The 12,988-nt window shown below is 34.4% G+C and overlaps 1 protein-coding gene across 1 annotated transcript; it reads left to right on the top strand.

Annotated features, from left to right (window-relative positions):
* The first annotated feature begins 520 nt into the window (after positions 1-520).
* Positions 521-2,533, top strand: LOC107948820 (WAT1-related protein At2g37460). The gene is made up of 7 exons (XM_041111116.1): positions 521-813; positions 926-988; positions 1,078-1,194; positions 1,273-1,519; positions 1,609-1,770; positions 1,860-2,011; positions 2,099-2,533. The coding sequence occupies exons 1-7, from the start codon at positions 632-634 to the stop codon at positions 2,307-2,309; spliced, it is 1,134 nt and encodes a 377-aa protein (XP_040967050.1). The 5' UTR covers positions 521-631; the 3' UTR covers positions 2,310-2,533.
* Positions 2,534-12,988: the final 10,455 nt, after the last annotated feature.

The following is a 12,988-nucleotide window of genomic DNA, read 5'->3' as shown; positions in this document are numbered from 1 at the left end:
ATTCAATATTTTTTATTTTATATCATTGGTGATGTATCGTCTTATTAATGGTGCACAAGACCAATACATTGACAGTGCATCAAATATTAATCCCTAACTAAAGGGAGAATATTTGATGCATTGTCAGTACATCCATAAATAATAATATAACATCTCATAATAGACTTATAAATAAATATTAATAACGTTATCTAAACATAATTAATTATATATAAATATGCTTAAACCTTAATATTTGTTTATGATAGATAGTGTTTAATTATGTTTAAATATAATTATTAGTACTCCATTAATTTATATTTTTAATATCAAATAAAAATAATTTGGCCAACTGGTTAAGCTGCGGAAAAAACAGAGTAATAGAGTACGCGGTGCAACTGAGTTCGTGGGCAGGTATTGCGAGGATCGTACTAGTAATATAATTGTTTTGGCATTAGAAAATGACCTGTAAGTTTGGTAGAATTTGGCACTAAAGTCGAACACCATCTTACTTATAAATAGGAAGCAACAGATACCACAATTCCCTCATGAGTGCATCACATCATTAACTTCAATGTTCTATAAGTTTTGAGAACTGAAACCAGTGTGCATTCATATATTCATAAGATATTATATTACGAAGAACCAAGGAATGGGTTCTTTAGGTAAGTTCAAGCCATATTTCGCTGCAATTTTCCTGCAAGTTGGCCTTGCAGGAATGGATATCTTATCTAAGGCTGCTCTCAACCAAGGCATGAGCAATTATGTACTCGTAGTCTACCGCCACGCCATTGCCACCCTTGTTATGGCTCCTTTTGCAGTCATTCTCGAAAAGTATTTATATCTATCTCTACATATATAATACAGATATGTGTAACAATGTAGTGTTTGTAATTATTGTAATAGAACTCACATGGAAGTTTTGAACCTTTTGTTTGTTTGATAGGAAAGTGAGGCCTAAGATGACCATATCAATCTTCATCAAAATAATGCTTCTCAGCTTACTGGAGTAATTAGCCAATTTGAATTACGAGTTCCTTTTTGTTTTGAACATCATATAATAATATCTGACAAATGTTTGTATATATCATTTGGCAGGCCAGTCATTGACCAAAACTTGTATTATGTGGGGATGAAGTACACCACTGCAACCTTTGCAGCTGCCATGTATAATATCCTTCCTGCCATTACCTTTCTAATGGCTTGGATTTTAAGGTATGAACAGAGGAACTCAGGGAATCATAAACATGGACTAGTATTGATTTTTTTTTTCTTTCTAAAATATGTATGCAGGCTTGAGAAGGTGAACTTCAGATCAATCCGCAGCCACGCAAAAGTTTTCGGTACCCTTGCAACGGTTGCAGGAGCCATGGTGATGACACTGATGAAAGGACCAGTGCTTGAGTTGTTTTGGACCACAGGAAGGATTAATAACCATGAAGCAGCTGCCAAAAACAGGACGGATTTCCACGACACCATCAAAGGTGGTCTACTGATCGCTGTTGGTTGCTTCAGCTATGCTTGTTTCGTGATTCTTCAAGTAAGTGGAATAAGAATATTTTTACAGTAAAATTCTTGGAATGTATTTACTTGTCCATTTGACATTGACATTGGTGGGTGTTTTAATAGGCAGTCACGTTGAAAACATATCCAGCTGAGCTTTCTCTCACGGTTTGGATATGCTTGATGGGAACACTTGAAGCCACCGTAGCAGCTTTAGTAATGGAAACGGGAAAGGCTTCTATTTGGGCTATTAAATGGGACACCAAGTTACTTACAGCTGCATACAGTGTATGAACTTTTCACCTCTGTTTCACTTCTTTCAACTCTGAAATTAAACCTTTTTTTCCTTTATAAATTCAAAATGTATGGTTTTGCAGGGTATTGTATGTTCAGGACTTGCTTACTACATTCAAGGAGTGATAATGAAAGACAGAGGACCTGTTTTCGTTACAGCTTTTAGTCCACTTTGTATGGTTATTGTAGCTATAATGGCATCTTTCATTCTTGCAGAACAAATGTTTTTGGGAAGGTAGTCTTCAAACTCATATCACCATAACATATTTAAAAGTAAAAAAAAAATAAAAAAAAAAGAGAAAACTAATGTTACAATTTGCAGGGTGATTGGAGCTATCATCATAATTGTGGGTCTATATCTTGTGCTGTGGGGTAAAAGCAGGGAATACAAGTCTCAACAGCCATTAATGGAGCAGCAAATAGAAGCAGCTAAATTAGATATTGGTACTAACAACGAGAATGGCAGTTTTGATCATCAGGCCATCATAATTGATGAAAAATCACAAGAGAGAAGGGACTCAATTGTGGTTTAGATTTTAACCATTTTCTTCAAATGGGATTTGATTCGCAAATATGATATCCACTACTGTTTAAGAGAGATGAAAGCATTAACAAGTAGCAATAATGGGGTAGTGGTCTCTGATTCAAGGTTAACTTACCTATCATCCAACGTATATATATGACTTTTCCATTATAAAATGTTTTTGATCAGTTGTCGGCCTTAAAGGATGATATATACATGATCAAGCAATTGTAATCATTGAGCTTAATGGAGTTCCTTTTCTTAAAAAAATAATTTATTTTCTAAACATAATCAGCATTATTTGTTAACATAAAGCATATTAAGGCAGATTTATTTGGTGTGCACAAAACATTGGTGGCCCTGCCTTTCAATAAAGGAACATGGATGCTTTATGATAATTGTTTCCCTTCATCCTTCCCATATATCGATATGCTGAACCTTCACAAGTGGCATCTAAAAACGACTCTTGAGAAGCTAAGTGGAACAAACGAGTAGGAAACCTTTTGGTCAATAAAGAGCACCGGCAAAAGATGCATTTTCTATTGGTTATCTTTGGTTTCTCGTTCGAGAGAAAGTCTTTAAAGTATTATTTGTTAAAGTTCAGATATTTTTTTACAAATTTGAACTTGTTGAGGGATTAGTTTTATTATTTGGAGAAGTATTGGAAGTGTTGTTTTCTGAGTAGCTGATCGGACTCTTGAACAATAAAGGTATCATGCTCGAGGTGTCTATGTTTGTTTTAGCCCCAAGTTTTTGTCTCTCTACTTTGATGAGAATCTAAAGGGGTACACGGAGTTTTGGTGGAGCGCTTAGACATCCCTTTGGACTCTCCTTGGAGTAGGAAGACAAAAACTCGAAATTAAAATCGAGTATAGATAGCTTGCATACAATATCTCTACTGTTCGAGGATTCATTCAATTGTTTATAAGACGATACTTCAAAAACTTTCCCAAATAAAAGAGCCCATATCACCTCTACAGAACCCATGCCCTATAGCTTAGTGGCACCATACTTAACCATCAATATCTTGTAGAACCATCCATGAACCTTTAATTAGAAGGCTTGGGCTGATTCTAGAAGAACTATTATGTGGAATGTCACCATCATTTGTCATCCAAAGGGCCTGAATTTGGAAAAGACAGTCACATGTTCAAGAGATTAAGAAAAAACAGTTAAATCTTTTTCATTCATCCAGCATTCAAGATTAACGACATGCCATTGAAATAGCCTGTAAACATACATGCATTACATAGCAAGTAACAAATTGGTCAAACTAACATTCTTCTCAACCCTTGTATAGATCTAGTTCCTCCGCTCACCTACAAGTACAACATTTAGTAACAAATTAGAAAACTTAGTACAAAACTCTGTTGATACAGAAATTTAAGCTTGAAGTCAATAACTACAGGAAACTTACCTAATCATTAAGGTTACGAATTTAGATCGCATTTATAGTGAGATGTGGGATTGAACTGCATGTAATGGTTAGAATTAAATATGAATAAACAGCACCATTCTATCCTTGATTATATCACATTGAATTTTCAGGTGCCTGATAACCTTCAACCTATTCAATCAGTTATTTCCTTCAAATAGAGATAAAAAATTAAATAAAAATATTTAATATATATTAATATAAAAATATAAAAGAAATAAAGTTAAACATCCAATCCTCCATTTTCCACATGTAGGGACTGAATAATTATTTTTTAAAAATTTTACGGCTATGTCTTTTTCTATTTTTTATATTTATATGATGGTCCTTAATGTGGTTTTAATTTATTTAATTTAATTTTTTTATTATTGAATTTCATTTATATTTTATTTTGTGATTTTATTTTTTTATGCTCTGTATGTGTGGTTATTTATTTTATTATCGAAGCTTTTTCGTTCTTTAAAATTTTGATAAGAAAATTCTAAGCTAATTTGTTTTTCTTTATTTCATTGATTTTTATTTCAATTTCATCTATTAAGACATTCATCAGGACCATCTGTAGAAACAAAAGGGAAATTTTGATTTTGATACTTCAAATCCTAAGTCAATACTGCGTCGCCTAGCAGCCTGGCTAGCTCTCACATATGAAGCTTTGTTGTGTTATATATTAATGCCTTTGTTTTTTTTTTTTTTCTTTTCTTTTCAGTGTTAGAGATGAATGATAGAGTAAAAATTGGAAAGGAAGATGGATTGATTCCCCATATAGCTGAAAACAACATTATGTTCTTTTTGCCGAAACTCCATTTAATAATGAAGGGCATCCTGTTTAATATCTCGATACGAAGCACGAGATGCATTCTAGTATAGTATAAAACTTATGCCTATGCTTTATAAACAAAATTTCACTATAGTGTAATGGTAAAGATGTGAAACTATATCTTTCAACTTTAAGAATAAAAACTTTGCGAGTTTAATTGATTTTTTAAAGGCAGAAAATTTTATCTCCAAGTGCCAAAATTAAGTAGTCGCAAGTGAAAAATAATGTGAAAATGATTATGATTTTGTAAAATAAAATGATAAATTTCAAGCTATTTATGATTGATTTAATATGCTATGCAAAACATAAACTTTAGTTTTGTCTTGATAATCTCTATATTAAAATAGAACTTGGGGATAGAAGTGGGTCGAGTATCTACGTTTTTTTTTGAATAATGTAAATATAAATCTTCAAATTTGTTCAAAAATTTAAACTAATTTATTATACACAAATTATCTAATTCAAATCTAAATCTAAATCTAAATCTAAATTCAAATTAAATATTATTATTGATTGGATATTTCAATCAACAAAAATTTAAATTCAAAATTTTAGATATAAGCACCTAATTTTATTAGGTTTGAATTTGTCATGATTTTGTTAATAAAATAAATTCAATGGTAATTGTGAATTTATTTAATTTTGCATTTAATTTATCAAATATGGTTCGATAAATGTAATTTATCTCTAGTTTTAGAGTTGATTTGATAAAAGTTAACTGCTTATATTATTAGGTAATTGCTAATTTTCATCAAATCAACGATAAAATAAACTTGAATTAACACTAAAAAATTAAAATGTTATTTTTAGGTACCAAAATGTATAGTTTTTGAAAAATACATGTATCACATTGGACAAAAAAAATATAGGTACTACATTAAAAAAAAAGTGAGAAACTCAAGTACCAAATTATGCATTAAGCCTATAGAAAACTTTAGGTTTAAAAATATGGATTTTTTTAAAAAAAAAATTCATTAAATCTCTGAAGTTTTGAATAATTTATTTTTGTGCATTAACTTCTAATAATGAAAATAATTAACATTATTTTTATTCTTATTTGTTCAATTTTAAATAGTATAGAACCTAAATTGCCTCGTCAAGGATGTGTTTGGATGAAAATTTTAAAATTTTGAAGATTTTTAAAATCCTAGCATTTTTGAGAAATTTATTTTAAAATTTATTAAATAAATAAATAATAAAAGAAGAGTAATGGTATTAAAAACTTTGATCATATTCCTCATTTGTGGGAATCAAGGTCATGGTTTCCATGTGCTCTACCAACTGAGCTAAGATGGCATACATTAGATTCTTTCTAGACTTTTGGATTCTGTTGTTGATCATGGGATTTTCAAATTTCACCCGAAGTGTCACAGGATAAAACTATCTCACTTGTATTTTGCTGATGGTTTGCTTGTGTTTACCAAGGGTACATTGGATCCAGTTGTGGGGATTTTGAGTGTTCTCTCTCAATTTTATTTGATGTCTGAACTTTAATTAAAATTTTCAAAAAGTGTAATGTATAGTTTTGGAATTGAAAATGGGGGAGATTGAGGAATTTAGAGACTTTATTGGTTTCAAAATGGGCAAGTTTCTTGATAAGTACTTGGGGATCCCTTTAATGACCAGTAAATCATCTGACAGAGATAGTTTACCTTTGTTTGAGAATGTTAAAGAGAGAATTTCTAATTGGTCTGTTAAGCACTTGAGTGATGTTGGAAAAATTCAACTTATTCAATCAGTAGCATTTAATATTTAGAATTATTAGTGTAGGCTCTTGCCTAACTCTATCCTTAAAAGAATGAATCAGTTGTGTTCCAATATTTTTTGGAAAGAGTAGGATGTTACTCAGGGGCGAAGCCAAAAAAATTTTTTAGGGGGGCTGGATGAAATTTTAATTTTTTATAGTTTATATTTCTATAATTTGTAAATGATTAAATTGATTTTTTATCATTTTAGGGGGCGCCAAAGTGTAATTTTACCTTTACTAATTTAAAATTTTTTAAAAATATCAATGGCCTAAAATAAAATTTTCCATTTTAGGGGGGGCCAGGGCCCATGCCAGCCCCCTGGCTACGCCCCTGATGTTACTGCTATTGGAGCTAGGATTAATTGGAGTCATATTTCTTCACCTAAAAATGAAGGAAGCCAATGTATTAAGTATTAGAATAACAAATTAGTTAGTTTGGTTAATTTGGTAGAGTTGTTAGCAATTAAGTCAATTTGTTTAGTTACTCTTAGAAGCCTTTAATATCATGTATATAAACTCTAATCATCTTGTTTACAAGCAGAGCTTTTATGATAAACATTTCTTCATTTGTTTTCCTTTCGTGTTACTATTGTTAGCTATAGTCAAACATGGTATTAGAAGTTTCTATCCTCACAGTTTTGGTCTTCTAAAGGATTGTGGAGTGTTCATGGCCTTTTCTAACTCGTCTGCTACTTCCACTTCTGCACCAGCGATAGTTTCTGGTTTCAATAATGGTGATTTCGATAGTTATTTCTTTTCGACTAAGAAGATTAACATTCTTCTTGATAATTCCAATTATTTATTGTGGCGACAACAAGTCCTCCTTGCTATCAAGACTCACAAACTTCAACATTTTCTTGATGGTCGTATGACTCCTCCTCCAACGCTTGTTCCTGATAATAATGGTGTGCTTCAAGAAAATACTTTGTTTGATATGAGCAGCAAGACAGTGCTCTTACCTCCTGGCTCTTGTCGTCTGTTAGTCAAGGTGTGCTACCTCATCTTATTTGTTGGGTTTTTGAATACTTTATCCGGATGAAGTATGAAGCTCAGTCAAAACTTGAGCAATAACGTAATTAATCCGGATAAAGAATAAAGGAAGAATGAGCTTCAAAAAGGCTCGATATTTGTTGGATAAACAAAACAAAATTTTACTTGGTAAAAGAAAGCAAAAATTGAGAGAGCAATTTTCTTTTCTTGAATGATTTCGATTGAAATTCATTGATTAAAAAAGACAGCATACTACCAATACATATACCAGTCATAAGCTGGTAAGCTTTAACATATTTACCATTTTTAGACTTACTTGCACCGCTTGCATATTGCAACTTGCAAATCAACTTGCAAATTACAACTTGTAAAAATTAGATAAACTAATATATCAATCTTATTAGCACCAAATGCATTAAATACACTACCTACTTAGTTCTAATTTAACTAAGTTACAAAATATTACTTAAAGTAACAAAATGAAACTGAAATTGAATAGTAGCATCAATTTCAGTAGCTGCATGCACTTCATCCGGAAATACTACAGCAGCTTGGTCTTCATACTTTATCCACATAACTTACGTTGCATGGCCTGCTCCTTGGTTGCTTTATCTGCTGCATGCATGCCAACTTCAACACTCCTCCTTGGCTTGCATGCTGCAAACTCCCATTTTGGCTCTTAAATCTTCAAATCTTGACACACTAAGGGGCTTTGTTAGGATATCAGCAAGTTGTTCTTCAGAACTGTAATGAATCAGCTTCACTTATTGAGCTTGCTCCATCTCTCTAACAAAGTGAAATTTGATCTTGAAGTGTTTCGTTCTCCCAAGGAACACTGGACTTTTTTGCAATTGCAACAGCAGATTGGTTGTCACAATTGATCTTTGTTGCTTCCTTTTGGTGTTGATTTAAATCGGCCATTATTTTTCTTAGCCAAATGGCTTGGTTGATAGCTCCTGCAGCTGCCACATACTCTGCTTCAGCAGTTCATTGAGCAACAATAGTTTGCTTCTTTGAACTCCAGCAAAAAATGGCTGAACCAAGGGTGAACAGATACCCTAAGGTACTCTTCATATCATCTATTGTTCCAGCCCAATCACTATCAGCATAGCCAATTAATTTCATGTTTTCAACTTTTCTAAACAGTATTCCACAGCTCTTAGTACCTTTGATGTACCTGAGCACTCTTTTGGCAGTTTAGAAGTGCTTTTCATTGCAGCAATGCATGAATCTTGAAAGCAAACTCACAGCAAGCATAATGTCTGGTCTAGTGGCAGTTAAATAGAGCAAACATCCAACTAGACTTCTATAGGTTGATTCACTAACCTTCTCAAAATCTCCTTGGCTTGATAGTTTCTCTCCGATGGCAACTGGTGTACTTGTTGCTTTGCAATTCTTCATGGAGAATTTGTTTAGAATTTTTAAGGCAAAAGCCTTCTGACTTAGGAAGATCCCTTACTGAGTTTGGGATCTTTCCATTCTAATAAAGTAAGACATTTGTCCCAAATCAGACATCTCAAACACTTGTTACATCTTGCACTTGAAGTCTGTCAGCATTGCTTTGTCTCCTCCTGTTACTAATAGATCATCAACATATAGAGACACTATCAGTTGAGTTTCACTACCTTGCTTTTTCACATACAAAGTAGGTTCACTGATGGTTTTTTCAAATCCAAGGCTAGCTAGATAGCCATCGATCCTGCTATACTAGGCTCTTGGAGCCTGTTTCAAGCCATACAAGGATTTCTTCAGTTTGTACACCTTGTCTTCTTGACCAACAATTTTCAAGCCTTCAGGCTACTCAACATATATCTCTTCTTCAAGGAATCCATCAAGGAAGGTTGACTTCACATCGAGCTAATGGATTTTCCATTGTATTTGTGCTGCTAAGGCAACTAGCAGCCTTATGGTGCCGAGCCTAGCCACTGGTGCAAAGGTTTCAAAGTAGTCAATGCCATACTTTTGGCTGAACCCTTTTACAACTGGCCTTTCTTTCAGTTTGTTCAAGCTTCCATCAGCATTGTGCTTGGCTCTAAACACCCACTTCACTCCAATGAATTTTCTGTTGAGTGGTCTTTCAACTAGCCGCCAGGTCTGATTCTTCTCAATCATACTGATTTCATCAGCCATTGCCTGTTTCCAACCTTGATGAGCTTCAGCTTCTTCAAAGCAGCTTGGTTCAATAGCAGCCACATGAGCTCTTTTATAAATTTCAACCAATGGTCTAGTGCCTTTGACTGGTTCATCATCAATGCCCATTTCAGGACTAACTTGATCAGCTTCAGTCTGATCTGTTGCAAGATCTTCAAAGACTGCCTCTGGTTCATTTTTATCCCAGTTCCAGCTTACCTTCTCATCGAAAAAAACATCTCTACTCACAGAGACTTTTTTTGTTGAAGGATCAAGTATTCTATAACCCTTCTTGATACTGCTTTAGCCTACTAGAATACCAAGTTGAGCTTTCTTAGCAAGCTTGTCTCCTTTTTCTATTGGAACATGAGAATAACAAACACATCCATAGACTCTTAGGTGAGCCAGTGATGGTTTGAACCCGAACCAAGCCTCGAATGGAGTTTTCTGAGCCAAATCCTTGGTTGGGAGCCTATTTTGGAGGTAAACAGCAGTGTTAACTGCTTCTGCCCAAAATGTCTTAAGCAAATTTCTTTCAAACATTAGGCACCTGGCCATATCCATCAAGCTTCTATTCTTTCTTTCACTTACACCATTTTGTTGAGGTGTATAAGTGTTGGTAAGCTGGTGTTTGATGCCTACTTCATCACAAAACGTATGTAACCCGGATGAAGTATACCCAGTCCCATTATCAGACCTTAATGTCTTCAACTTGCAACCTGTTTCAGTATCTGTTGCAACTGTAAACTTCAAAAATACTGAAGCCACTTCTGATTTCTGTTTCAAAAAATAAATCCAGCAATATCTCGATTTATCATCAATGATTAAGATGAAATACTTGCTGCCATTCATAGATTGAGTCTTCATTGGACCATACACATCAGTGTGTACAAGTTGCAGTCTTTCAGAAGCTCTCCATCCAGGCTTTGTTTGTAGGAAATGGTAGTCTGGCTTGTTTTCTTAGCTGACATACTTTACAAACTTCTTCTTTTTCAACTAAGTTAGTGAAGTTTTCAACCAAATCTTCTTTGGTTAACTAAGTCATTGAGATGTAGTTGACATGACCAAGTCTTTTGTGCCATAGCTTGGATTCATCTTGAACAGCTGTGTAGGCACTGTCTGAGCTCTTATTCTAGTCCACAACAAAGCTCTTGTCAGCCATGGTCACTATCATGAGCTTGGATCTATTTGGATCACTGATTAGGTACTCATTGCCTTTGAACACCACAGAGTAGCCCTTTTCTAGTAACTGAGCTATACTGAGCAGGTTTCTATCTATTTCAGGCACCAAAAGTACATTTGAAACAAGTTTGGTACCTGTAGGAGTGTCAATCAGCACATCTCCCTTGCCTTCTGATTTGATGAAGTGTCAATTTCCAACATTCACCCTTGTTTTGAAGCTTCTGCCAATTTTCTTGAAGATGGTAACATCAGGAGTCATATAGTTAGTACATCCACTGTCAATCAACCATCCTTTTATGGCTTTTCTATTGGTAGATGAGCAAGAGATAGTAAAAACTTACTCTTCTTGGTCACTGACTTCTTCTGCTACTCAAGCTTCAACTCTTGGCTATTAAGGCTGATTTGTCCTCTGTTTGCCTTTGTTTTTGCAAACTTTGTCTGCATGACCCATCTTTTTGCAGATTTTGCACTGCACATCAGGTCTAAACCAATATACTCCACCCAGATAACTTAGTCTTTTGCAGTGTGGGAAAGGTGGATATTTTCTTGCACCATCTGTCTTTGGCTTGTCTGACCAGGTTTTCTTCCCCTTGTATCTAGAGAAGTTTGTGGCTGGTCTACTTTTGGCTTGGAAGGCACCTTCTTGATGCTCCTCCAGTCTACTTGCTCTCCTTTGCTCTTGAGCATAAAGAGCATTGATCAGCTCTGTCAAGGATATGCTGGTCAAGTCCCTTGAGTCTTCAAGTGATGAGATCTTTGCCTCATACCTTTCAGGTAAGGTTGAGATCACCTTCTCTACAATTCTTGCTTCACTAAATTGTTCTCCAAGTAGCCTTATGCTGTTTACTACAGCCATGATTCTGTCTGAGTACTGCTTGATAGTTTCTTCCTCTTTCATCTTTAAGTTTTCAAAGTCCCTTCTTAAATTCAGTAGTTGTTATTGCCTTGTTCTTTCAGTCCCTCGGAACTCCTCCTTCAACTTATCCCAAGCCTATTTTGATGACTCACAAGCCATGATTCTTGTGAAAATCACATCAGATACACTGTTCTGGATACATGACATAGCTTTATGCCTCTTTGTTCTTTCATCAGCATGCTGCCTGATCTGAGCCACTGTTGGATTGGCTCTGAGTGGTTCTGGTTCAACATCTGAGTTGACCACTTCCCACAAATTGAATGCCTGCAGGTAGGCCTTCCTTTTCACTACCCAAATGTGGTAGCCCTCTTCATTGAAAACTGGTGGTGTAGCTGGTGAAAAACCTGAGGAAGACATGGTTTTAAGGATTGAAATATGACAGGTCCACTAAGAATTTGGCTCTAAATACCAATTGTTGGGTTTTTGAATACTTTATCCGAATGAAGTATGAAGCTCAGTCAAAACTTGAGCAACAATGTAATTAATCTGAATAAAGAATGAAGGAAGATTGAGCTTCAAAAAGGCTCGATATTTGCAGGATAAACAAAACAGAATTTTACTTGGTAAAAGAAAGCAAAAATTGAGAGAGTAATTTTCTTTTCTTGAATGATTTCGATTGAAATTCATTGATTGAAAAATATGGCATACTGCCAATACATATACAAGTCATAAGCTGGTCAGCTTTAACATATTTACTATTTTTAGACTTACTTGCACCACTTGCATATTACAACTTGCAGATCAACTTGCAAATTACAACTTGTAAAAATTAGATAAATTGATATATCAATCTTATCAGCACCAAATGCATTAAATACACTACCTACTTAGTTCTAATTTAACTAAGTTACAAAATATTACTTAAAGTAACAAAATGAAACTGAAATTGAACAGTAGCATCAACTTCAGTAGCTGCATGTACTTTATCCGAAAATACTACAGCAGCTTGGTATTCATACTTCATCCACATAACATATGTTGCATGGTCTGCTCCTTGGTTACTTTATCTGCTGTATACATGCCAACTTCAACATTATTGGTATGGATTCTAGTGCTTAAATCTAGAATACACTTGCTAATATCTATGGCAACAGTACCATGTCTAGGTTGATGTTTTATAGACGTGCACTTCATTCTCAGTGCAAGGGTGATCTATTGATGAAAGATTTTTAATGAAATCAAAAGCTATTATGATAATCTTGCAAATTGTAGAGAAGTCACCAGTGAACATGAGCATGTCACCGTGATTCTAAATGGTCTCTCTCCTATGTTTGAATATGTTATAATAGTAATCATAGCCAGTCAAGTGTCTTATAATGTTCAGGACATCACTACCATGCTTCTTGATGCTGAAGCAAGGATAAAAAATATAATGGTTGGTATGCCTAGCTTAGTTAATGTTGTTACATATCATCAAGATGACTCTACTGTTGCCAGCATGTCATCCCTTGCTTATTATCCTGCCTCAGCGT

The sequence above is a fragment of the Gossypium hirsutum genome, chromosome A04, assembly GCF_007990345.1.
Source record: "Gossypium hirsutum isolate 1008001.06 chromosome A04, Gossypium_hirsutum_v2.1, whole genome shotgun sequence".
NCBI lineage: Eukaryota > Viridiplantae > Streptophyta > Magnoliopsida > Malvales > Malvaceae > Gossypium > Gossypium hirsutum.
Note: the sequence above shows the minus strand (reverse complement) of the source record. Positions and strands in the feature narration are given on the sequence as shown.